The 26292-nt window shown below is 40.4% G+C and overlaps 3 protein-coding genes and 1 non-coding gene across 9 annotated transcripts; 2 read left to right on the forward strand and 2 right to left on the reverse strand.

Annotated features, from left to right (window-relative positions):
* Positions 1 to 781: 781 nt before the first annotated feature.
* On the reverse strand, positions 782 to 3386 carry LOC129356317 (cytochrome c oxidase subunit 7B, mitochondrial-like). Its single transcript, XM_055025910.1, has 3 exons — positions 3252 to 3386; positions 2015 to 2130; positions 782 to 1070 (listed from the first exon to the last, which is right to left on the reverse strand). The coding sequence occupies exons 1-3, from the start codon at positions 3286 to 3288 to the stop codon at positions 990 to 992; spliced, it is 234 nt and encodes a 77-aa protein (XP_054881885.1). The 5' UTR covers positions 3289 to 3386; the 3' UTR covers positions 782 to 989.
* A 384-nt stretch (positions 3387 to 3770) lies between these two features.
* On the forward strand, positions 3771 to 3880 carry trnal-caa (transfer RNA leucine (anticodon CAA)). The gene is made up of 2 exons: positions 3771 to 3808; positions 3835 to 3880. It is a non-coding gene; the product is annotated as a tRNA-Leu (tRNA).
* A 2137-nt stretch (positions 3881 to 6017) lies between these two features.
* LOC129356316 (membrane-associated progesterone receptor component 1-like) lies at positions 6018 to 10233 on the reverse strand. Its single transcript, XM_055025908.1, is given in 4 exon segments — positions 6018 to 6874; positions 7520 to 7675; positions 9940 to 10008; positions 10011 to 10233. Coding segments are annotated over 4 exon segments (543 nt in total). The 3' UTR covers positions 6018 to 6779.
* rab24 (RAB24, member RAS oncogene family) lies at positions 10176 to 25878 on the forward strand. Of its 6 annotated transcripts, none has more exons than XM_055025903.1 (10): positions 10176 to 10258; positions 14731 to 14892; positions 18151 to 18219; positions 18352 to 18430; positions 19178 to 19245; positions 20025 to 20124; positions 20846 to 20896; positions 24035 to 24094; positions 24779 to 24880; positions 24956 to 25878. In XM_055025903.1, exons 1-9 carry the CDS (start codon positions 10232 to 10234, stop codon positions 24844 to 24846), a joined length of 684 nt encoding a protein of 227 aa, XP_054881878.1. In that variant the 5' UTR covers positions 10176 to 10231; the 3' UTR covers positions 24847 to 24880; positions 24956 to 25878. The 6 variants fall into 6 exon arrangements, with proteins under 6 accessions (XP_054881878.1, XP_054881877.1, XP_054881882.1 ...); XM_055025906.1 differs by lacking the exon at positions 10176 to 10258 and adding exons at positions 12238 to 12645; positions 13798 to 13925 and having other exon boundaries at positions 24779 to 25878; XM_055025902.1 differs by having other exon boundaries at positions 24779 to 25878.
* Positions 25879 to 26292: the final 414 nt, after the last annotated feature.

Consider the following 26292-nt stretch of genomic DNA (forward strand, 5'->3'; position numbering starts at 1 on the left):
GGAAAATCTCTCCCCCGACGTCTGATTGGCGAATACGGTTAGGACTGGTGTGTTGTGATTGGATTAGAGGGATGGTACATCCTCTGACGGAATTCTTCGTTGTTTCTCGTAACCGTACCAGCAGATCTTAATAAAATAAATAAATAACAGTATATATTCATGTGTTGATTTGATTAACTCAAAAATACTAAAGGTAAATGAAATGTTATAATATATATGATAGTTTTCTGGTTTGCTTTAGAGTATACTTGTCTGGTTTAAAATGTAGTATTAAATTAATATCCCTCGCAAAAAACATTCAGCTTCGACCAAGGATTGACCGATTAATATTGAAAAATCTCAGCTTCAAATAAGCTTTAAATAAAGTTTTCCGAGACTTAGATGCAAGTTGTAGTATTTTAAATATACGACCAGAGTTAATGAATTTGATCAATCATGAATGGCATTTCATCTTGGTATTTCTACATTTAAAATGCTTTTGTTTTAAATGTAGAAAAGGGATCAGTGACCAAATGGGGAAAAAATGCTTTCGTTTTATAAAATAAATCCAGTTTTAACCCATTAAGTTAAATTTCTTGATATCAGCTACCAGCTACAGGTACTCCATCTGTCAGTCTCACTATAGCATATTTTATATGTCTTCCTGATTATTTTGGTTGGTTTTTGCTTCATATTAAGCAGTCAGTTGAATTAAATGTGTTTAATAAGAAATATCTCAATAGTTTCCAGCAGGACATTGTATTCAAAGAATTAATGGAAAATAATACAAATAAAAACAGGGTTATATTCTTTAACAGATTTTTATTCCTGAACGTTGAAAATATTCTGTAAGTCATTGATATAAGCAGGAAGATTTCTGTTCTTTCCTGGAAACAACCTTCAAAAAGCAGAGAAGTGGAATCAATTTTTTTGAACAAAGTTTGTTGGAATAAAGAGAAATTTCCACGTCAACACAGATCATGTTTGTCCATCCAGACTCTTGCTGCTCTTCACTCTGCGTCTCTCCACGGTTTGGGCATTGTTCTCTTGACTGGAGACAAGTTCCACACGATTCCCGTCTGGGTCAGAACCTGCATAGCCACCAGTAACAAAAGGTCACTAAACAACACCAGAAGGGATGAAGTCTGACATCAACTCAGGCTTCAGGTTTTAGAATGTTTTATGTCTTCAGACCAAAGATTTAAACACACTTTACATTTCAGATTTCATCATGACTGGGATCATTTTGTAATTTTCAGGCCCTGTGTTGATGTCCAGGATAAATAATGTTTTGTTTTCATTTGTATGCTTTCAAGTAATAAAAGAAATAACAGACATGACACGAAAAGCAATACAATCAAAGAGTTAAGCTCAACGTGGCACCATGCGGATCTTTGATTAACATTCAATGCAAAATATCCAGTTTTTCTTTTTTTTAATTCTGACTATGACAAGTGTTTTGGCATAATTTCATGTAATGTGTGATAGAAAACAAGCTTTTGCTGCCCCCTAACTGTCAAAATTAACAATGGAAGGTGTGTTGAGCAGGGAACGTTGGTCCTTGAATACTTGATTATATCAGACCAAAAATGAAATCCTAAAACTTTCACTTTGAAATAATCCATGACTGACAGTTTGTATTATTTTATAAGGAGAAAATGTATGCAGTGAGAACAGTTTCCATAAGTTTCTTCTAAAAAAGGAATCTAAATTTTTAATAATAAAGCCACATTTTTCAGTATCTGCAGATTTATGAACTCAATAAATATTTCCTCTGTTTGAGGGAAGAGTTGAGGTCCATAGATGAACACTGAGAGTAAAATCATTGTCACCAAATATTACACAAAGACAATTCCACAAAACGTTTGGGTAAAATGGAGATTAAAACTAATCGCATTTTTTCCAAACTGAAGCTTTTGCTTTCTTACTGTCTTTATTCCCTTAAATTGATATTCAACATTAGTTTATTCATTAGATTATCAATCAGAATCTGTCTCATTTGCATATTTTAATAAAAGCTTCTGTTGTGACTTACATATGCCCAGACGGCGGTGCAGAAGACGGAGCCACCGACCAGAACTCCCATGCCGTACTTGGAGTGGAAGTCCTGAGGCGCAGTGGACCCGTGCCTCAGCTGCCGCCCAGCCCGGCCTGCAGAGACAGAGACGGAGACAGAGACGCCGCCTCGGTTTAATCCTGGAGGCTACGCATGATCAACGCATCATCAACTAAAGAAATAAAGAGGTCAGGTGGGTCTCATGGAGAAAAAAATTACCATTAATTATAAACATGTGTGAAAGCAGAAATAGAAGTCTGAATCAGAATGAAGCTTTGCAAAATGAAAAACTGATGGAGAAACCATTTCCTGAAAGCACAAGCAGACAGTTTGAGGACTGTTCACCCAAATCCAATCAAAATCTCAACATCAACGTTTTTTGTGGACAAGAAAGTCAATCTAGCTATTTCAACAATAAAACTAAAATAATAACTCACTTAACTTTAAAAAGTTTAATAGATTTAACCCATCTGATAAAGAACATTATAAATGTACAAGATTTTTAGTGTTGGAATGAGCATAATAACCTTTTCTAGAGATTTAAATGAGCAATGCAGGACATTATATACATCTGAATTAAAAAAACACATTCAGTACAAATGAGACATGAAGATAACCTGAACTCTGCAAATAAAACAAGAATAAACCACGGATTTAAAATAAGTTTGTATAACTGGCTGTTTTGGTGTGAAAGACTGTCATTGAAAGTTTTTCTTGAAAATGATAACATTTATATTTCTTGGAAACAATTTTTAATTTGTAAAAGTTGAAGTCCAGTCCTGTAAGAAACTACAGACCCACTTCTGAAATCAACTGTTTATTTTACAGTAGATTGTAACGAGTTGAAGGAAAATCAGTGAGGTTTTCTGTCCTGATTTGACTTCGCAGGATCAACAGTGTTTGTGTTTTATGACAAACACTTTCAAATTAACTGTGATCTTAATTTCACCGAGCTGGAAAAAACTTAGCACACCGTGCTATGTTCACCAATGTAAGTTGTGTGTTTGAATTTTATGGAGTAAAACACATAAAAACACATAATGTGTGAATGCATCAGGATTCTATGCTAACAGTGGCTAGCTAAGGGCAGGCATGTAAGGGGACGATCAAACGACCAAAAACCTTATTACTGCCTCCTCTTGATTGATAACGGACCTATCTTTGGTCTAATAACATCAAATAGGATATAAATTACAAAGGAAAGCAGCCTCCTTACCTCCGAGGTTAGCTACAGTCTTTGCAAACCGGTACATGTCGTCTGGCTGAGCGTCTTCAGATACCCTTGAAAAGGTCCAATATGGCCGACAGAGGCAGCTATATCGGAAGCTGAGGCGTTCACGTACCGTAGTTATAACACATGAAGGAGTTCTAAAACTGTACAGTCTGCAACTTAAATAAGTATATGTTAAATACCATCCCTGTAGCAAGTCAATGAGCCAAAAATGAATAAAACAATCACAATTAAACTTCACGTACAAAAACTTTTTTTCTGTTCTTCAAAATATTTCCGTTCGACCTGGTTACTTTAATGCCGCATGACTGGGAAATTTCCAATACGCATGCGTAGAGAAAAACTAACCGTTAAAAGTATTATACCCTCTACACTTAACTGAAACACGTGTACGTCATTTTCCACAAACGCATCATGATGGAATAATCATCTACAGGTAAAACTATAGCGCTTCGATCTGTGGGATGGATTAAATATATAGTGAAATTTCCACAATACGACTGTGTCAGGATGGCCGAGTGGTCTAAGGCGCCAGACTCAAGGATCAAACCTTCCGTGTGAACGGGACTTCTGGTCTCCGAATGGAGGCGTGGGTTCGAATCCCACTTCTGACACGTACCTTTTTTCTATAATTCTGACACGTACCTTTTTTTCTATAATTCTGACACGTACCTTTTTTTCTATAATACACCAGGAATAGTTTTTGCTTCGACCTTAAATTGCCCCGGAGATGAGAATATTTAAACTACTAGCGGGTTGTGAAGATATGCTACTACTGTAACGCACAATCCTTCACCTTCTTGAATATATTATATATATATTACTTCACCAGACAAAGTTTCATCATCAGGGTCTTTCATCACCACCAAAAACGCTGATGATGAAAAAGAAGATTGGATTTCATGTTCCCTCGCCCGGACGCGGGTCACCGGGGCCCCACCCTGGAGCCAGGCCTGGAGGTGGGACACGTTGGCGAGCGCCTGGTGGCCAGGCTTTTACCCATGGAGCCCAGCCGGGCCCAGCCCGAAGAGGAAACATGGGTCCCCCCCTCCAATGAGCCCACCACCTATGAGAGGGCCCAAAGGGGTAGGGTGCAGTGTGTAATGGGTGATGGCCGAGGGAGGGGGTCCGATTCTTGGGACGTGGAATGTCACCCCTCTTGTGGGGAAGGAGCCGGAGCTGGTGTGTGAGGCTGAGAGGTTCCGGCCAGAAATAGTCAGTCTCACCTCGACGCATGGCTCTAGTTCTGGAACCAGCCTCCTTGAGAGAGGCTGGATGTACTTCCATTCTGGAGTTGTCCACGGTGAGAGGCGTCAGGCAGGGGTGGGCATACTTGTTGCTCCCCATCTTGGCATCTGTACATTGGGGTTTACCCCGGTGAACGAGAGGGTAGCCTCCTTCCACCTTCGGGTGGTGGGACAGGCTGTGACTGTCGTTTGTGCTTACGGCCCGAACAACAGTTCAGCCTACCCACCCTTTTTGGAGTCCTTAGAGGGGGTACTGGAGAGTTCCCCTCCTGGAGACTCCCTTGTTCTGCTGGGGGACTTCAACGCTCACGTGGGCAATGACAGTGAGACCTGGAGGGGCATGGTTGAGAGGAACTCCCCCGATCGAGTGGTGTTCTGTTGTTGGACTTCTGTGCTCGTCACGGATTGTCCATAACGAAAACCATGTTCAGGTATAAGGATGTCCATATGTGCACTTCCACATGGCTTTGAGGCGGTTCTGGTCCACCATCCGGCGTCTCAGGAGGGGGAAGCAGTGTTTATAGCACAAACACTGTTTATAGTGGGGATGGTGTGCTGCTGACCTCGACTCGGGACGTTGTGGGCCAGTGGGCAGAATACTTCGAAGACCTCCTCAATCCCATCGACATGTCTTCCATTGAGGAAGGTGAGCCTGGGGACTCTGGGTTGGGCTCCCCAATCTTTTGGGGATGAGGTCACCAAGGTGGTTAAAAAGCTCCTGGAGTTCCTTAAGGCTCTGGATGTTGTAGGGTTGTGTTGGTTGACGTGACTCTGCAATATCGCATTGGACATCGGGGCAGTTCCCCTGAACTGGCAGACTGGTGTGGGTGTTACCCGTTTAAAAAGGGGGTTGGAGGGTGTGCTCCAATTATATAGGGATCACACTCTTAAGCCTCCTTAGCAAGGCTATTCAGGGGTCCTGGAGAGGAGGGTCCGTCGGATAGTCGAACCTCGGATTCTGGAAGAGCAGTGTGATTTTGGTCCTGGTTGTGAGGTGACTGGGTTCTCCCTTAGAGACAGGGTGAGACTCAGAGTAGAGCCGCTGCTCCTCCACATTGAGACGAGCCAGCTGAGGCTGGTGAGGTGTTTCGGTCACGTCCCACCGGGAGGAGAGGAAGATCCAGGACACGCTGGAGGGAGTATGTGTCCCGGCTGGCCTGGGAACGCCTCGGGATTCCCCAGAGGAGCTGGAAGAAGTGGCTGGGGAGACGGAAGTCTGGGCCTCAGTTCCATCCATCGTCTACCCGGATAAGCGGTAGACGATGGATGGATATATTCTGTCTCCTGTGACTGCACGTCACTGCATCAGTCCTATAGATGTTTTTCAGGTGATAGAAGGCTGACTTTGTGACTGTCTTTATGTGGCTCTGAAGGGTCAGAGGTCATCTCTACATCCAGGTTTCAGGGTGATCGGTGGTGTTTTTAATATCTGCTCAACAAAATAAACAATTTAATTTGTAAATGTTTAACTTTAAAGAAAGTGAAACAAAAGTCACCCAGCTGGTCATTTTAAACTTTTCTTTATTAAATCAAAATATGATTCAGATATTATATCTGTGACCCAATGCATACATACAGGAAAATATTCCTTCATTTTATAGCAAATTAAATGCATAAAACAAGAGCAAACCAAAAAGAAAATCTTAAATGAGTTTGAGCTTAAAAACATCAGAAGATCATTTTAGTAACCAGAATAAATCTAAAGGTCAGATCCTAATTTAGTGCTAAAATAATCAAATAAAAGAAGCAGTTTATTGCAACAGTAGTTTCACGGCATAGTGTCATTAAAAGTCTTGAAATGATTATAATTCATCTTAAACATAAAAAAGAAGCAAAAAGTTCAAAATGTTTCCCAATGTAAAAGCAGAGAAAACAGCAGAAATCTGAGATAACCGTTTCCATTCAGATTAGGACTCAATTATCGATTATGTACAAAACAATCCAGATCAGTTGTTTGTAACTCCGTCCATCTGCGGCTTCCTGAACATTAAAGATGCAATAATTATGCAAATGTATCGTCTTTAAAAGCTTTTCATCAAAAAGAGTCCAAGCACAAGACACATTTTCACCAATTCAGCCGAGTTTGAGTTCAGATGAAACTGATCACAACGAGACGATCCGAGCAGAAACACGACGCTTCACTGTTAACGGCCCGAGCAAACGGAGAGAAACGCAGATCAGCGAAGGAAATGGAAATGTCCTGAAAAAAGTCCTGAAGCTCAGAGCGAAGCCGTTGCCAATGTAAGGCCAGCCTCCTCTTCGTCCTCTAGTCGCTCTTCTTGTCCTTTCCCTCCTCTTCGTCCGTGTATTCGCTCGGTTCCTCTCCTGGTTTCAGCAGTTTCCCGATGTAATCGTATTTCACTGCAACAGAACCCATCAGGTTTCAGGATTTAAAGGTTTTTCCAGGTGAAACTGAAATAATCTGCAGCTGACTCACAGATTATTCCAGTGATCTCGATTAACATGATAAAAATTGGCTAACTTTTCCTTTAGCTTTTTAATATATTCAAACATTAAAAGATGCAAATAAGCAACTTGATTCCTCTCTTAAAGAAAACAAACATTTTATTGCCTAAAACGGAGTAAGAGTAAATACGTAAATATATGTCTGAAAAAGATTTAAGCAGCTAAATACAGAAATGCCCATTTATTTGATCTGATTAATCAATAACAAAAACAATAATTATCTTCAGTCCCAGGTTGGATCAATCAGCAGATTCTCTTTATGGAGTTCGCAACAACTAAAAAGGTTCAGTCTGAAGCTTAAAGATTGAAACACATTTTGATTTTATGAAAACGCCCTGAGCAGATCAATAAGGTCTTTGATTTGAGAGCATTGGACTCACTAATTGCTAATGTGAGCAGAACATCTGGATCAGGTGAACCCGAAAGCTCTGATCTCTAAAACCTCAGAACTAATCAGAATGTTTGCCTTCTAATATTTTAAAGGTGTTTTTCCAAGATGATCAGAAACAGGAAATGGATGAGTAGAAAGATGAAACTGACGGGTGAACTGCGTCTCCCACTCGGCCAGGCTCTCCTGCTGCATGGCGTTCAGGTCCGACAGGTCGTCGTACTCCAGCTTCAGGGCGTCTCTGTCCAGGCAGAAGGTGGCCAGGCCTCTGGAGGCGTCTCTGCCGGCGAACACGCCGTACGGCCCGTCTGCAGACACAACCATCCATAAATCAACTCACCACATCAGAAATGACAGTGATATCAATAACTGTTTCTCTTCCCACCAAAAACTGGATGATAAAGTTTTCAGTTTGGTGTTTTTTTGGGACATTTTTTCTAATTCGGTTTATTTGTTGTTTCTGTTTTATCTATTTGAGATATTTAAAATGTATTCGAGTTGCAGAGATGAACGTGAATTAGAAATTAAAGTGTGCTGATCTGAGAGAGTCTGTTTTTGCTTTGTCATTATGCCGTTATTACCATAATATTACTGGAAAATGATCTCAAAACAACAATATTACTGTTAATTATAAAAACATCTGGCGAAATTAATCATCCAGAATAATGTGTGATTATTACAGGCTTGGTGTTTAGTTTGATTTTGATAAATGAAATTATTTATTTAAATTGTGAATATTTATGAAATGTCTGCATGCTGATCATAACACGAAATGTTTCTGTCCAGCAGGGGGAGCTAGAAATAAGAACACAAGCATTTAAAGCAAAGGGAAACTTCCAGATGAAGAGTCAGTTATTCTAAATCAATAAAAGGATTTTATCATTCAGACCTGATCAGACTTCACCCGACTGCGCTCCGTCTGCCTAGTCAAAGTCCGGTTGGTGAGGTGTGAACTCTAATTAACCTCTGACCTCTGGTCCTCCAAACCTCGGTCTGGTTCAGTTTGAATGTGAATGCCAAGCGGACCAAAGACCGCTCCAAAAGCAGGAACTGGACTGCAGCGCAGGGCATTCTGGGTAAATACAACCAAAGCTAACCTGCTAGCCTAGTGCTAGCAGCAGAAATGATTCCTGGTCAAAAACTTTAATTTTAATATTAACACATAACCAATTTTATAATATTTTAATTTGAGTTACTTTTCTGCATTAATAAAAATATGCTATATTCATTCTGTTTTAAAATATTTCAATAATGCAGTGAAAGCATACTATCAGATCCTCACTGTATGCAACAGATAATCTGAAGCATAATAATAAAATATTCAACTGCAACTTGAATATTGAAAGTTTATTAACTTGAAAGTTAATAAACTTCATTTCTATTGACGTGTTGAGTTTTAACAGCGGCTCTTTGACTCTTAAACACATTCAGGGCTGCAGATGCTGCTGTGAAAAATGACTTTTTGCAAAAACGCTAAAAACACTCAAAGCGGGGCGTGCTGCGGTGGTGCAGGGGTCAGCACGCCCCACGTTTGGAGGCCTCAGTCCTCAAGGCGGACGTCGCGGGTTTGACTTTTCCCGGCGACCTTTGCCGCATGTCTTCTCCCCTCTCCTCTCCTCTCCTCGCCCTCTCTCCTCTCTGCGCCGAGCCACTGGCACCGCAAAAACTCCTCAGAGAAAAAAAATGTAAAAAAACTCCATTAAAATGAGTAAAACCATGATCTCCTGCTGGGATTTAAAGTCCAGACTTTGGATGATGGCTGCCGGTTATCCAGTCGGTCACAGGTCACACACAGCAGAGGTTACAGAGTGAGATAAGAAAAAACCCAACAGGTACAACTGAGTGAAAACGCTCCTGTGACACCTGGAAAAAATGACTTCATGAAGTGAATCTGACATTCAGATTAGTTATTCAGTGATAAAAGGCACACGAGATTTTGAAGAGCAACAAATGAGGGATGTAGTGTTGGAATTTTAACCTACAATAATGTTCAAAATAATCCAGATGCTATGGATTATGGTAATAACAGAAAACTAAAACTATCCCGTTCTGCTGCACCTGATATGATCAGGTATGACATTAAGTTGATAGGATATTGGACTCAATAAGTGACTGCTTCCACTAGTGTGTGTTTTTTCTTACACACACACATTAAACAACGTGATTTCTGTTTAGAAAAACCTCAAAACAATAAATTCAAAGTTTTACTCAATTCAACCACTCATTTTATAAAAACATTAAATAAAATACATTAAATAAATATAAGTTAAAACATTAACAAAAAAAATTGTGTAAATGAGCTTTAATCATTTGATTGCAATAACACTAATTATATGTCTCTTTAATAGCACATATTTTTGTGGAGAAGGAGTCAACTGGTTCATAGACGATCTCTGATGTGAAGGCTGCCCCAGCCTCTCCGCCTGAGCTCAAACACTGAAAGGGTGTGACGCCACATTCCGCAGAAAACTAAACCCAAACCTGCTGGTGAACCGAAGCAGCTGTTCAAACCTTGGACACGACAAACGGCCGGCTCAGGCGGGTGGAAACCGGAGCGTTTGGGAACATTTACCTGGTCCGTAGAACTTCTTTCCTCTGGTCACGTCGAATACTTTCCCGTTAACGGCCATCAGAATCCGCGATCCTGCACTCCGTCGTAAGGCTTCAACTCTGCCAGAGTGAAATCCTTCTTTTTCATTTTAGGCAGAGGCTTCTCCACCTCGCCCAGATCCGGCGGCCGGTCGCCGCGGAAAATTTTGTATAACAAGAACAAGCAGAGGCTGAGCAGGGTGAGGTTCAACGGGGAGGTGAAGATTTCTTGGAAAATTCCTCCTGAAGTAACTTCGCTCCCCTCTGCTTCAGCCATGTTGGCGTCCTTCTCCAGCCTCTCGGTGAGCGCGTCTCAGTGCACAAGAGTTGCTGAGGAATGGACCAATTACCGTTCAGTATTAGCATCACCTGTTCGCGATGTTGTCCAATAACATGGGAAGTGTGGCAAAACGGGCGTTAGCCATTGGACAGTGCGCTCAACAGACTAAAGATACGTCAGTGTGTCCGCCATGTTGTAAGTGGCAAGTTAACTTTTTAAAAAATGGGGGGATGGAGGGAAGGAGTTGGATAATAATAAAAATGTCTCATTTATGTTTAGCTAATTTGTGTCAATAATTTTATGTAGAACATAATATATTTCATTGTTTTATATGTTGATATCATGGAGATCATTAAACAAAATGAACATTATTTTCTGATCAAATGTAGAAACACTACCTAGCAACCTGTAGCTGAAACACATTAAACTGGCCTTAGAATACAACCCTTATTAAAGTCAACAATTTAAACAAATTGCGCACATTTATAGGTTTGTTTTTGATTAATATATTGCATGTGGTTTCTTGTTATTTATTTGTTTATGTCTAGTCATTTTTAACTTATCACATTTAGGTATATATAGTTTATAAACTTTGTATTTATTACCTAAGATGGAGTAGCTTCCAACAAATAAGCAATTTCCTCTTGGGAATCAATAAAGTCTATTCTATTCTATTCTATTCTATTCTATTCTATTCTATTCTATTCTATTCTATTCTATTCTAAATAATTAGACAGTTACAATGATATAATTAGCTTTTTATTATAATTAAAGTATATTTAGCTTAGGTAATATTTTTATTTACAAAACATTATATTCTAGAGATAGGTATGATATTGGTTCTCTAATGTGTATTATTATTGTTGTTGTTGTGTGCTGATCTTTGCTTGGGAAAGTTTACCACAAGTATTTAAAGTAATCACCCTTCAAGCCCTCTTCTTCTGGTAGTTTTATTGTTTCCATTCCTTCCACAAACATACAACCTTTGGTACTTTTTTCTTTCTCATTCTTCTCCTCACAAGTGAAAAACTTTTTCACAATACTTGACAAAGAATTTGGCTCTTACAGATTTCTTCTGTTTTTGCTTTTTTGTTAAATATTTCAAATCAAGGAAGTTTCAAACAAAGAAACAGTGATTAAATACAATAGATAGTTTTGATTTAATTTACTGATAAAACAAAAGTGACTTAGGCTGAAACATTCTACTGTGTTAAATTATTTTGATGAAGGTGGTGCACATTAATGTGTTAATTAAAAACACATGAATGTGTTCATGAACACATTAAAAATTCTGAAGGCCCCTGTCTAGGACCCATGCTTGGCTCACTGTCAGTTCTTGCATGTTCTGGCCCACCATCACACACTGCAATCCTTAATGCACCCCTAAAGTGCCGCAGATATTCTGATGGCACCCTATTATATTATATTTTCTTTAGGTCAAAACAGAGTTCTGCTCTGCATTTATTCAAACACCAGGCCTTCAATGCTTTGTTCACTAATACCTCTGCTCCAACTACACAGGTCATGAGGTGACTAGCAGAACTTGGGGGTGATGTCATTACTAGATCAAACTTCAGGGAGAAATGAATGTATTATTAATAAATCCCTGGATTTACGTCACTTTCCATTTTTGATAAGGATTAGCGCTTTCCAGAACAGCATGCTTTACTTTTACAAGTATTTCCACGCTTTTTTACAATTGTTTTTGTGGTAGAAAAAAAGTGGGAAATTATTATTACTCTTTACATTACTGACTGTACTGTTTGCTAGGCTTACTCCTTATAAATTAATTATAATTAATTCTACAAAAAATCAAAACAAACAAAAAAGTTTCTTCTTCTTTTCTATTATAGCGGATCGCAAGCAACTTTAAGGTGCATACCGCCACCTACTGTACACGAGAATGTAGCAACAGTATTTTACATCAGTTAGATTCTATATATAAAAAAAAAACGTTTAAATAAACAGTAACACTTTTATTTTAATGATTCGGAGGAAAAACATCCGGAGAATGTCTCGAAGAACTCGACCACTTCCGGTTTCTGCAGCGCTCGCTCATTAGTTCCGACCAACCAAACAAAGCTCAGCGGGAGCTCTGTCTGCAGCCCAGGCAGAAACATCTCGACCTCTGAACCAGAATCCGCTCGACCCACTGAACCGCCTCCAATCGTTTCTGTATCGCCCGCTTTCTGGCGACCGGATTGTGATTTCAGCCGCTGCGCAACGAGCGGAGCTAACGTTGCCTCTGCCGCCATCCAGCCTGCTGCGGGATGACGAGCCAGCTGCTGGGCAGCGTGTCAGCCGCGAAACGGGCCTGGTAGGCGGGTGTGAGAAGAGGTTTGGCTCCCTGGTGGAAGTGGGACGTGATCGGAAGTTTAGAGAGATTGGCGGAGTGACACTAGCAACCATGTGAGTTTGTAACGGGGTTCAGTTTGCTTTGCTAGCCTGGCTATGTTAGCGTTCTGCTGCTGTGTCATGTTTACGTTTCCTAAAGCGCAGCAGCTTTTATCCGCAGGCAGGACGAAAGTTTCGCTTTTACTCTGGGGGAGCAGACTTTTCTCAGAATTTTTCTGTTTTTCGTTAAATTGAGGTTTTTGACTTTTTGTGAAAGTTAAATGCATTTTTTAGTGGCTCCAACTTTCTTCAGTAGGAAATATTGTAGGTTTATAGGCTCAATAAAAACACGTCAAGTTGTATTGCTTATAAATATACATAGTCCAGTGACGTGGGTGAGGTTCATGGCTAGGGAGGCTCTGACGTAATCAGAATTATAAATATACTTAATCAGATTTGCAAATATAGAACCCCTGCAGGTGATTGTTTATATAAGGAAATTTTGTGCACGCGGACAACGCTGGAGGGCAAAAAGACAATTATTCTACATGCCATCCATAGCCGCGCCGCCGCCGAACAATAACTCCGTTAACTCAGTCAAACTTGGACATGTAGATATTATTAATATTATGCTCCACAGAAAAGAGAAATCCTTAAAGTCCAAGACGAAACCATTTCATTCTCTGTCTCTATCAGCGCAGCTTCCTAGATGCCATAGCAACTGACAACAAAAAAACGCTGAAATATTTTCCATACTAAGAGCAGAACATTCAGTCTGTTGCACTAGCTTGTTTTTAGGCTTAATGGCTATTTTGTGATAATTAATAAGTGATTGATGTGGTACGAGGTAGCTTCAAGGCAACCTCCATGGCTAGCTCCACTTCAAGCTCCATGGCTAATTCCATGGCTAGCTATAATTCAAGCCCTATGGCTAGCTATAATTCAAACTCTATGGCTAGCTCCATGGCTAGCTACAATTCAAGCTCCATGGCTAGCTCCAGGGCTAATTCCATGGCTAATTCCACTTCTAGCTCCAAGACTATTTCCATGGCTAGCTCCAAGGGAAGCCCCATGGCTAGTTTCATTGCTAGCTGCTTGGCTAGTTCCATGGCTAGCTATAATTCAAGCTCCATGGCTAGCTATAATTCAAGCTCCATGGCTAGCTATAATTCAAGCTCCATAGCTAGCTCCATGGCTAGCTCACTGTTGCTGTCTCTTCCTCTGCAGTGTGGAGTGTCAGTGTCTGGGATCATGAGCGCCCCCTGCCATGAGGCTAGAGAACTGCCTGCCTCACCTCCAGTTCTCTGGTTTCTTATTGCTGCTCAGCACGAAACACGTTGCACACACAGTTGGAGGCAAGAAACACTGTACTTTATATACATGAGCTAAATGATGTAAAATCAGTTCATACATGAAATGTTTTTGAATCATTTTATTGGCGCCGTTCAGACAGGAGGAGCTGCTGCTATAGACTGGCAGCCAGTGCAGGTAGTGAGACGTTGATCAATCCAAGTGAGGCTCGGCTTCCTGCTGCCTCACCTGCTGCACTTTCAGTATTTGAATGGGACAATGTGAAAATGCAGTGATTTTTAAAAAAATTTTTTAAAGAAAAAATAATCAGAATTAGTTAAGCTAAATAAAAAATAGGTACTTATAGTATAAACTATAATATAATATAAAATAATTTAATTTTTCCATGATGAGACGCTGACTGCACGTCACTGATATAGTCTGACTGCTTTTTCACAAAAACTAAATTTATGACTTTGATCTCATAAATGTGACTTTTGAAAAAGTCAATTTTTTACATTGCCTTTAATCATCTTCTATAAATAGTGAAGGTACCTGATATAAATAGTTTTTAAAATTTGGTTTGACTTTTCATCTGAGATTTTGTTAAATTAAGTTTGGTTGATTAACCTTAAGCTGTTTTGTAATTTTTATGGATCTTCTTTAAAGAAAAGTTTAATTCTGTCCCTGTGATATTTTGATCAGGCTTTATAATCGTCATGGAAAATCATGGCAGCAAGGTACCAGGATATGTAGATAAACATGGTAAACATGTTAGTATTTACATCTCATTTATTTCTTTTATACTTTCTCATCCTTTCTGACTTTATTCCTGATATAAACTGTATTTGTTTTGTGTTGTTCATGCAGCTTCCTCAGCCGCTCGGTGACTCCCTGACTGATCGCCCCGCCGCCATGAGCGCCATGCGTGTGGACGCCAAGGTGGTGATGCTGGGAAAGGAGAGCGTGGGGAAGACGAGCCTGGTGGAGCGATATGTCCACCACCGCTTCCTGGTGGGGCCGTACCAGAACGTGAGTCCAGCTGCTCTACGGCCTCAGAGGAAAGTCAGAGCTGTCGGGTCACGGCGCGTTTCACCGTCAGAGAAGTGATTGTGAACTCAACTCGGGGCTCGTTGTTCATGTTTGACCTTTGGGGAAGATTTAGGACAGAGAGCGTTTGACTGTTGGTGCAGTTTGTTCTGTGGAAATGAAACTGAAAAACCTCAGCATGAATAAGTGGGGAAAGCTTCTCTGACACTAGCTGGTCTAAAATGTGATTTCAGCTGCAGTCAATTATTCTTAATTTTTATTGTCACTCAGCAAAATTCTTTCAAAATTTTATATTTCATAGTTTTCACTTGCTTTGCTTTTATAATAGTGACAAGAATATTATTATGATCTGTTTTTACTCTTTGATTGTATCAGTAGAGGAAGGACTTCCTCTTTTCCCGCATTCAGCGCCTTGGAAAAGTTTCCCGACCAGTTGAACATGTTTCTAGTTTGTCACATCACAAACTTCAGGGTATTTTCTATAATTTGCTGGTTTTCAAACTATTTGGCCGTCAAAAATTCTAAGTGTAAATATTTACTATTTTTCTTAGTTTAGTTTTCTTTAGTTATATTTGCAAAAACAGTTTTATCAATTTACTTTTTCTTGCTAAATAAACAATAAACGCATCTCAATATTTTAATGAATTGAGAAACTAATCAAACCAAAAGGCTTTTGCAGGTTTGCCAGACATAAAAGAAAAGCCATATTTCATAGTTTCCATTTTTCAGGTTGATCGTCTTTGTCTAAATTGGTTTCTGAATCTTTTCAACAAGAGGAACATGATGTGGCTCAATTTTGCTTTATTTTATTAAGGTTTGTTCAAAGGAAACAAATGTTCATGTCAGTGAAGCCTGCGGATGATTTTGGTCCATTTTTATAATAAATGAAATTCATTTAGAAACAGAAACCTGGATGGAGGCTTTGTGTTGCACCAAACGTTTCACATTTTAATTTAATCTCTTCTGGGTGGCAGCGGAAACTTCAGACTGCTGGTTCCAACAGGGACCAGTTTGACTGACCAGACTGGAAGCTTTTTTGGAGATGAAGGTCAGATAAAAAATAAATCAATAAAACTGACATTTTTGTCGGCCAAATAGTTTGATAACCACCAAATTATAGAAAATACCCTGAAGTTTGTGATGTGACAAACTTTGAACATGCTCAACTACCGTAATTTTCGGACTATAAGCCGCGACTTTTTCCCATTTTTTCGACCCTGCGGCTTATATAACAGTGCGGCTTATCTATGGATTTTTACAGCTAACGGCCACTAGGGGGATACCTAAATCCATCCACCATGTTGACGTCACATTTGCTTCAACACACAAGTAGCTGCGCGCATGGGAACGCGGAGGTCCTCCGGAAGCAGACTTCTACTGCAAGTGGTACGAGACAGAACGACAGCGAGAGAAAGACGGACATTGCAAGCGCAAGACAGTTTGTGAGACACCCTCATTATGGAAAACAAACGTAGAAATGCATATGATGCAGCTTTTAAGTTAAAGGCAGTCAATTTGGCAGTAAACGAAGGAAATAGAACCGCTGCATGTAACTTTGGAATCAACGAGTCAATGGTGAGACGTTGGAGACGCCAGCAGGAAAAATAAATAAATCGTTCACCAAAACGGGTCGCATGAGAAAAGCTACCGTTGCACAAGTTTGCGAGTGGATCCTGATGGCGTGGAGGAGTGTAAAAAAAATCCACAATCACCAACGAGTTCAGAAAGGCTGGACTGCTGCGTGATTGAGAGGAGGACGCCGCCACACCTGAGGCCTTTCAGAGGCTGTTCGATTCCGACAGTGACGAAGAGGAGTTCGTTGGTTTTGAGAGCGACATTGAAAGAGAGGGGAGAGTGGCTGACGAAGCCCTGAACCTGTTTGTTTCCGACACTGAAGATGAGGACTTTTGTGGTTTTAGTACGGAGGAAGAAGATGAAGATGAGGATTAGTGACTTGACTTTTCTGGTTACAGCCGTTTACTTCAGCAAAGATGAAGAGGAGGGTTACGGTAATAACTTTTCTGGTAGACTGATAACCGTATATTTTAAGCAGCCGTGTTACTGCAATTTAGACTTACTGTAGTGTCACAGGCACTTTATTTGTTGTTGTAGCTTTATAAGTTCTGTACCTTCTGTAGCTACTATTGCACTAAATGGTTGAAAATGTTATGCAAATATGCAACTTGTTTGTTCAAATGTTTATAAATAGGAGCTACTATTGCACTAAATTGTAACAGTTAACGTATGCAAATATGCAACTTGTGTTGAAATGATAATAAATAGGAGCTTCCCCAAACAGTTGCCTCTTTCCCAACAATCCCCTCTGTGCATGAACCATATGGTAATTACATAAACATAAAAAACCTGCGGCTTATAGTCCGGTGCGGCTTGTATATGTACAAATCATGCAATTTAGCTTCTGCGGCGTATATTCAGGTGCGGCTAATAGTCCGGAAAGTACGGTAGTTGGAAAACTTGTTCAAGGCGCTGAATCCGAGACAACAGGAAGTCCCGCCTCTCCTGTTTTTACTAATAAAATAAAGGTCAGGTTTCACTTTTTGCCAACAAACTCTCCAGGTGTCTCATCTGAATGATTCTAACCTAAACAGTTTTTTCTGATTTACCTTCAGTTGGTTTGTGTCTTTTAGGACTGAAAGCATTAATCTGATTAATGGTGGTTAAATAATCCACTAATTTATGAATCATTAACTAGATTAATAGAAAGACATTCAGATCAGAAATGAAACCAAAACTGTACAAAAAATATAAACATTTTGAATATGAGTTAAAATCTGTTCCAGGCTAAACTTCTCATTTAGCTTCACCTGCTTCACACTCTGTACTAAAACCTTCTGCTGTTGAATTATTAATCTGATAATCCAAGAAATAACCCTCAGATAATCTCTACTCTGTGTTGATCTGCATCTTTTCTGGTCTTTGAGAATGATCAAAGAAGTAAAAAGTTTCCGACTTTAAGAGAATAAAAGGTTTATTTTCTAATTTTAAAAAGGATTGAATTATTAGTTTATTTTTATGCATTTTTAATATTATAAAAGAGTTAAAAAAATGTCCAGCTTGTTCCAGTTTTGTAATTGACTGTCAGAATAATCGATAGATTAATTAATCACTGAAATGAACTTGGTGCATGTAAACTTCTGATTCCTGTCATGTTTAGTTGTGATAATTTTTCAGATGAAATATTCGGATCAGAACGTTAAGCTGCGTTTGTGTCGCCCTCAGACCATCGGTGCTGCATTTGTGGCCAAACCCATCCAGGTCGCAGACAGAGTCATCACTTTGGGGATTTGGGTGAGTCATAAAGGTCAAAGGTGAATGATGACAAGTCCTTCAAAGTGATAGAAATAGTCTGCAGGAATATCTTATTGATGTTGATTTAAAATGAGGAATGTTTCTTTAAATTTCCCATGTTGTTCCTGACAGGACACGGCCGGATCGGAGCGCTACGAGGCCATGAGCCGGATCTACTACAGAGGAGCCCGGGCCGCCGTGGTCTGCTATGGTAATCCACTGATAATCCACTGATAATCCACTGATAATCCACTGATAATCCACTAAAAGCTGCTGGATAAATTTCTTTATTTTCAAAGATGGATGATTTTTTTTTTATATTGTTTTTTTATTTTTTAATTAGAAATGAACCACAGAGAGGATGAAATTATTTTTTACGGTTTTACTCCATTAAAATGATAGCAGGGTTTCCCTCAGAGTAATATAAGCCTGGCAGCCCGCCATGCTTTACCAGGCCCCCTGCCAGGCTGGCCGTTGCTTGTTTTACTTTTAGAGAAATTAATACTTGGGGGGGAATTCTTAATTTTTTTTTAAATCTTAAAGCTGAATTGCAAGCGTCTCTGTTCTGAGAATTTCTCTCACAATTTCTCTACCAAGTGGTGCAGGCAGATGAATCCTGTGCAACCAAGATCTGAGGATCACAGAGGAAGCGAGTTGAAACAACGTTACTCTGGCAAGAGCTCGTTTATTCTGAGCTGCACATGCTACTTCCTGTTAGACCCACAACGGCTCGAGAGCGCCCCTACTGGCAAGAAGACACATGCACACAACAAACACCTCTATATGCATAAGAAAAAAAGAAGACAAGAGACGAGACCAATTTGATTCAAAAATGGGGGGTGTTTTTATTTATATATTTATCTTTTTACTGTTTCTCAGACCACTACATTTGCGTTGCTCTGCTCTTTGAACTGAGTGAAACCTGCAGGATATTGAGGTTTCTGTGTTTGTGCCTCAGATCTGACGGACAGCAGCAGCTTCCAGAGAGCCCGGTTCTGGGTGAAGGAGCTGCAGAACTGTGAGGAGGTGAGAGCGTTTCCCTCCTGCTGCATACGCTTTATTAAAATATTTATTTCAACCACCTCCATGTTTATGAGGCAGATCAGGAATATCATGCTGTCTGAAGAAATGAACACAAAACAACCAATCAGAGCCAGGAGGCGGAGCTTAGCACTGTCAGTCAGACTCATGTACCTGCTGCTAAATGTGCTGATGGAGGAGAAACTAATTACAGAAACACTAGCCTAGCATTCAGGAAACGCTTAGGAAAGGCTAGCTGCAGCAGAGCAGCGCCACACGAGGCATGATTGACAACACTACGACCCGCCTCCTGTCTCTCATTGGTTGTTTCAGATTATTTCTCATAACAAACACTGTTTGAATAAAAATTAAATAAATATTTTTATAAACTGCAGATTTAACAAAGATTTTACTGTCATAATGTTTATCTCTTAAACCTATGGGTATAAAAATTTATATTTCTCATATTTTTGTAAATGTTATTATTATATTTTTCTTCAGCTCATTAAAACCCACCCAGAGGTTTTTTGGTGTCTGGAAAATGAGCCGTTTCAGAACATCCAAAACGTTTCATCACCTAGCAACAGCAGCAGAACTCCATTTTGTTTGGTTTAAAGTGACAGGGGCCGATTCATCACTATTTTATGTGAAAATAGTGATGAACAGGTTTTGATTAGGCCGTTAACCGATCCTCACTAGCTACTGGAAGCGAGTCACATTCAGTGTGACGATTTATTTCCTGCCTGGTTTTATCTGACATTTATAGACTGCTTTACGTTTTGCAGCACTGTAAAATCTACGTGTGCGGCACAAAGAGTGACCTGATCGAAGGAGAGCGCGCTCTGCGGCAGATCGACTTCCACGACGCGCAGGACTTCGCAGAAGGTGACGAACCGGGACCAACGTCCCTAATCTGGGAATCTGGTGGAGCCGTTTCCACGTCTGGAGAAAGAAAAACAAGGAGGGAAAATATAAAACATAGAAAATGTATTTCCTGTCACACTGTCATCCATCCATCATCCATCAATCATCCATCCATCCATCCATCATCCATTCATCATCCATTCATCCATCATCCATTCATCATCCATCCATTCATCATCCATCCATCCATCATCCATTCATCATCCATCATCCATCCATCCATCCATCCATCCATCCATCCATCCATCCATCATCCATCCATCCATCCATCCATCCATCCTCCATCCATCCTCCATCCATCCATCCATCCATCCTCCATTCATCCATCCATCCATCATCCATCCATCCATCCATCCATCCATCCTCCATCCATCCTCCATCCATCCATCCATCCATCCTCCATTCATCCATCCATCCATCCATCCATCCATCCATCCATCCATCCATCCATCCATCCATCCATCCATCCATCCATCCATCCTCCATTCATCCATCCATCCATCATCCATTCATCATCCATCATCCATCCATCCATCCATCCATCCATCCATCCTCCATTCATCCATCCATCATTCATCCATCCATCCATCCATTCATCCATCCATCATTCATCCATTATCCATCCATTCATCAGTTTCTCATGTTTGTTGAACATCTGCTGAAGGTTTTGTTTCGTCCTCAGATGTCGGTGCTCAGTATTTTGAAACTTCCAGTAAAACAGGAAAAAACGTCGGTAAGTTTCACTTTTCTGTCAGTGAAGAATAAATTTACTCTGAATATGATTTTAATGACGACTTTGTGGATTTGACCAAAACTGGTTGTGAGTTTCTTGACTTTTTTATTTAAAAAAGCTGAAAACTGTCTTTGAGAGAATCATTTAAATGGACATTTAAAAGGTGAAAAACCTAGTTGGTTGTATCTGTATTTTCCAAAACATAATAATAATAAATAGTAAATTCCTCAGATTTGACAGAATTGTTAGTCAATTGTTGGTCAACGTTGTTCTGTCATGTTTATGACTTGGACAAAACCAGAGCAGGAGAAGAGTACAAAGCCAAAAACATTTGCTCCTGGCGTAACAGTGCCCCCTACAGGAAGGACATGGAATACAAGCAAAACTCAGGAGTAACATCCCACTTTGCTGAAAAGAAAAATGAGAAATATTTTGAGACTCATGACAAAACACAGCTGTTACGGTTTTCGTTAGAACAATTTCAACGTGACAGAATGTGAAACATCAATTGACTGAACAGTTCAAAGTCCTTCATAAAGAGCGTGCAGCAGCGCGGTCGTCGATGATTAACAGTCTGACTTGGTTTTGGTTTGAGACCACAACACTTGATGAACTTTGTAAGTTTGAATCAGCTCTATAATGATTTTCTTTGCAACAACCTAAGTTGACCTAAGAGCATCAACAAGAGAGAAATGATCAGTCACAGATCACAGGACAATCAGCATTGTGTTCAGAAGAGTGTGGAAATAAAAATGGCATCATCATCATCATCAACCCCCTCAAACATGGCGAGTGTTTCAGCTGCCAGCTTCTGACAATTCTCTTCATTCTCTTTGTGTTGAAAATTCAATTCAACCGACTCAGCCTCGAGCTCTTACACACAACTCTGTTCGCTTCAATAATGTAGCCTGTTTGAGACCAAATGCTAAATTACTAGCATCTGCTGTCCTGCCGCACGCATCAGCTGCGTCTCTGACCTGAGCCGCTGCGTCTGGTTTTCGGTGAAGCTCCTGATGCTCGGTGTTTGGGCTGCAGGAGCTGAATTGGATGTTTGACTCTTGGTGGATTCGAACCTTCAGTAACGAAATCTACCCATATAGAAAATCTATTGTGTGCTTCACAACCGACATTAAACTTTGACCTCAGGTGACTGACTCTGAAAATATGTGATCCACTCATATGACATCATCAACCTGACATCAAGTACAGCACTTTCCCTCATCCAACCAATAGAAAACTTCAGGGTCAACCTGAGACGTGACGCCTCCTGTTCAGCCATGAGGCTTTTCAGCCTGTTATACCAACACAGTGAAGCATCAGACACGTTTTCCCAGGGTCCAAAGCTCACCTGAGGTGTTGGCCGCTGGAGGAAGTTTGATGAAAATGTCTCTGGACAATTGCATTCCTTGTACAAAGGCAGAGTTAATGTCCATTGAGTGAAGTTTCCATTGTTTTTGACACAACTGCCAGCAGGAGTCTCAGTGACTGAGGCTCAGAAACTGTAGGTCAGAAACTTGGAGCTCCTGAAATCCTTGTGCAGCAAGTCTTCCTTTTGGGATTATTCCATTTCCAGTCTCTTTCTGAGTGGAGATGCACATTTGTCCTCAATTTCTTCAAACACTTGCTTCTGTTTCCAACTTTATCAATCTCCTCAGACATGTTGGATGCAGCAACATGTTGTTGCTGCATCCAACCACATGTTGGATGATCCTGGTGCGTATCCGTACCTGAACGTCTGTCTGGACGTGAAGATCCTCCCACTGATTCACTGTTGCCAGCCACTTCAGCAGGCTGAAGCAGCTCTAATTAAACCAGTTCTTGTGTTTCCCAGTTACCTTGCCAGCATGCCCCAACACTTTGGCTGCTTTTTGTGAGACACCCTCTGCATTTCTGAATGTGAAAATCTGACCTGTCTTGATGATGATGTTCCCAGTGTGCTGCCTCTTGGCCTCAGACGGGATGATTTTCAGCATTTAGAGTCTGATCCTACGCTCTCTGCAGAGATGTCCGCCTTGTTCTCATTGATTGTTCTCATTGCAGATAATCTGAGGCTCTTCATTCTGACACCAGAGCCTCCTTGTCTAACAAACTCGACTGCACCATCTTGACCAATGAGCAGTCCTGGCCCTTTCCATTCCTTTGTAAAGACTTTGTCTCCAGTGTCACATGGGTTAGGGTCAGGGTTAAGGGTTGGGGTCCTTTGTCCTTTCCAATTCTTTGGTGTTCAGAGTTAAATTGGACTCTTCCACGACTTTTGTATCATCAGTCATTTTAATACTGTCAGCTTTGTCCGGTCAGTTTTTAACCCAGTGAAAAGTACTTTGGCCCACTGGGCATTTGGAGCCCGGTACCGACCCACTGCGGGTTTCCTTTGGGACCTTGCTGCCAGTTCTTGGCCTTTTGCCTCCGTTGCTGCTGGTTGATGCCTTCAGCTGCCGCCAAAGATTCTCTTCAAAGCGAAGCAAATGTCACATTGACATCCTGTTACAGCCAACTGTCTGTTAGTTAGTTAGTTAGTTATATACAAACTCGCAGCGTCCAAAAGTTTAAGAGCCAAAACTCCTCAAGTTCCTCCATGTTGGATTTTTCATCCCCGGATGACGCCTCTTGAAATCAGTAATATATCCACCATTGACACGTTAACGTCTCCTATGATTCAGTCAAAATCCGAGCCTCATGATTCTTTTCCTCTTGTAGGAAAGTCATCAAGTTTAGTCATCCAGTGTCTTTACTTAACGGAGCTCTCATGGCGTCCCGCCATTTTCCCACCGATCCAGGCCGACAGGAGGCGCTGCTTTTCCTTCTCCAAATCTGTATCTCTCATCCAAATGTTGACTTTGTTCTTCCGGCTTTCGGAAGGATTTCCTTCTTCAAACGTTGGCAGAACGCTGTAGTTACTAACCGTCCTCTGCTACCAACGATAGTCAGTAAAATAACTTGATTCTTTGCTCAACTTTGTTCCGCCATGTTCATGACCCGGACAGAACCAGCGCAGAAGAGTACAAACCCAAGAACATTTGCTCCTGACGTTACAGTGCCCCCTACAGGACAGACATGGAAAACAAACAAAACTCAGGAGTAACAGAATTTCTGCTTTTCTGCTCTGATCTGACCTTTGAACTTTTATCTGTTTTCCAGATGAATTGTTCCAGAAAGTTGCCGAGGATTTCAGCAGCTCAGCTTTCCAACTCCTGCCTGGTGAGTTTCCTTAGGAAAACCAGCTGATCCGTTTCACATCCAGTTTGGAACATAATCGGTTCAGTTGCACTTTAAAACTTTCACCCGTGTGGTTCAGTTTCAGTCTGCAGCGATTCCTCCGGTTCATAAATCAGCTGGTGGACAGATTGAAACCAGAACATGGATTATTACCAGAATGGATCATAACTACACAGGAGCAGCTCCACTTTTATATCCTACAGTTTTAAATGTCGACTTGAGAAATAAACTTAAAGTGATTTCAGTCGCATCGTTTCCCTCTGGGACTAAACTGGTGGAATGCGCACACACCTCCAAATTGTGCATGTTGGGCTTCTGAAGTTAAATGTATTTATGATGTTTCTGAACACTTTGTGTAGAGTTGTGACAAAAAAAACATTTTTATAAAAGCAACTTTAGGGTTTTAATAGTGTATATCAGTTAAAACACATAAATTACAGTTTTTATTCACATTTCTTCAAAAAACGTTTCATAACTGAAATAATCCTAGACAATTTTTAAAATTAATTAAGTAATTATTGACTTGAACTCTGTTGTCTTGATGAAAATCTGCTTTATTTCAACAACTAAATTAAGACATTCGAACAGGAAACTAAACTATTTTTTCAGTGTGATCAGAGATGATTTATAAAACCCAGGAAATGAATTTCTTCTTTTCTGCTCCAGAGGAAACCGGCGTCGACTTGGGTCAGAAGAAAGACTCGTATTTGTACTCCTGTTGCCATGGAAAGTGATGCGGGAAGAGCAGCTGGAGGATTACTCTGCTCCGTCAGTCTGGGTCTGCTGGCAGCCAATCACAGAGCAGAACCCAGACTCCATCTTTGTTTTTCTTTGTGATCGCAGCAGAAGAGACGGAAAACGGAGATCCGGACGCTCATCTAGAGTCACCAACAAACACCGAGGAGAAGAAGAAGGTTCGTTCAACAGCCTCACTTCGTCCATGTTCACCACTTTTTCTGCCACGACAGCCTTGGATGTACGAAGAAAAGCAACAGTCAGCCTTCGTTGGTCTCACATTGCTGCGAAATCCACATTTTCTGACAGAAAAACTGCAACTTCAGTCAAAGGAAACCAGTTATGGTTGTTTTTCAGCTCAGTTTGTTAGAAACATTCAGAGAAGAATGTGACCGTTAAAGCAACGTCTAAAACATGAAGGTTTACAATTTATCAAGTTATTAAATAGCAAAACACTAATGTACATTTTGACTTTCTATCACAGCAGAGTTTTCACCTCCTTATGGGAAATCTGACGCATCAACTTTGCACTACGAGCTGCGACTGTCAGAAATAACATGGTGTCGGTTGCCGGTTGGTGTCGGTTGCCGGTTGGTGTCGGTTGCCGGTTGGTGTCGGTTGCCGGTTGGTGTCGGTTGCCGGTTGGTGTAGGTTGCCAGTTGGTGTCGGTTGCCGGTTGGTGATGATCTGATCAGATCGTCCAGAAGTTGCCGGTCGGTCTGTGGGGTTGCAGTCGGTCAGTTTCCGTTCTCAGTTTAACCCAAACTGGAAAATCCTCCTGCTGATTGTTGTGACGTTTGATTTGCTAAGTTATTGTTGCCTTCCGAGCTGCAGGGTGAATATTTGTTCATGTTTTACATTTCATGACATTTTGATGCTCAGTATTTTTTTATCAAACGCTGATAAAGTTGTTCAGATTATTTTAAAAACAAAAACTTCCTCAATGAACATTTTGAAATGATGGCGAAGCTCCAGTTACGTTTCTCTGTATAAGTTTTAATAAATAAACACTAAAGAAATCATGAAACTTTTCTCGTATCACAAGTTTTTTTCATGTCTGTATTTATGAACTTTGACTGTTTTATTGCTGGAGGGATTTCTTTGTGTTACTAAACACTCATCTATATATAGATATACATATATATCTATCTCTATCTCTACATTTGATGGACAAGTGTCCATCAAATGTTGCATATACCAACACTTGAGATACTTGGCGCATATATATATATATAATATATATATATATATATATATATATATATAATATATATATATATATATATATATATGGTTCGAATCCAGTCTGGGTCCTTAGGCAAGACCTTCAAGCTACTGCCTACCTCATACCATGAGAGATACTAAGTTGCGTAACATGCCGGCTCAGACGTCGCCCGGCCAAACAAGGTCTGCGTCAGGTGTTGGGGAACCAGAGCACCTTGATG

This window comes from Poeciliopsis prolifica, unplaced genomic scaffold (assembly GCF_027474105.1).
Source record: "Poeciliopsis prolifica strain line A6 unplaced genomic scaffold, Auburn_PproV2 SCAFFOLD165, whole genome shotgun sequence".
NCBI lineage: Eukaryota > Metazoa > Chordata > Actinopteri > Cyprinodontiformes > Poeciliidae > Poeciliopsis > Poeciliopsis prolifica.

Bases quoted from the DNA above. Each gene is read 5' to 3' on its own strand.
- rab24 (XM_055025902.1), top strand. From the start codon at position 10,232: ATGTTGGCGTCCTTCTCCAGCCTCTCG. The intron at 14,893-18,150 runs GTGAGTCCAGCT...TGTCGCCCTCAG, and splicing joins TGGTGGGGCCGTACCAGAAC to ACCATCGGTGCTGCATTTGT. The intron at 24,095-24,778 runs GTGAGTTTCCTT...TTTCTGCTCCAG, and splicing joins AGCTTTCCAACTCCTGCCTG to AGGAAACCGGCGTCGACTTG.
- LOC129356317 (XM_055025910.1), bottom strand. From the start codon at position 3,288: ATGTACCGGTTTGCAAAGACTGTAGCTAACCTCGGAG. The intron at 2,131-3,251 runs GTAAGGAGGCTG...CTGTCTCTGCAG, and splicing joins GACTGTAGCTAACCTCGGAG to GCCGGGCTGGGCGGCAGCTG. The intron at 1,071-2,014 runs GTAAGTCACAAC...GTGGCTATGCAG, and splicing joins GCACCGCCGTCTGGGCATAT to GTTCTGACCCAGACGGGAAT.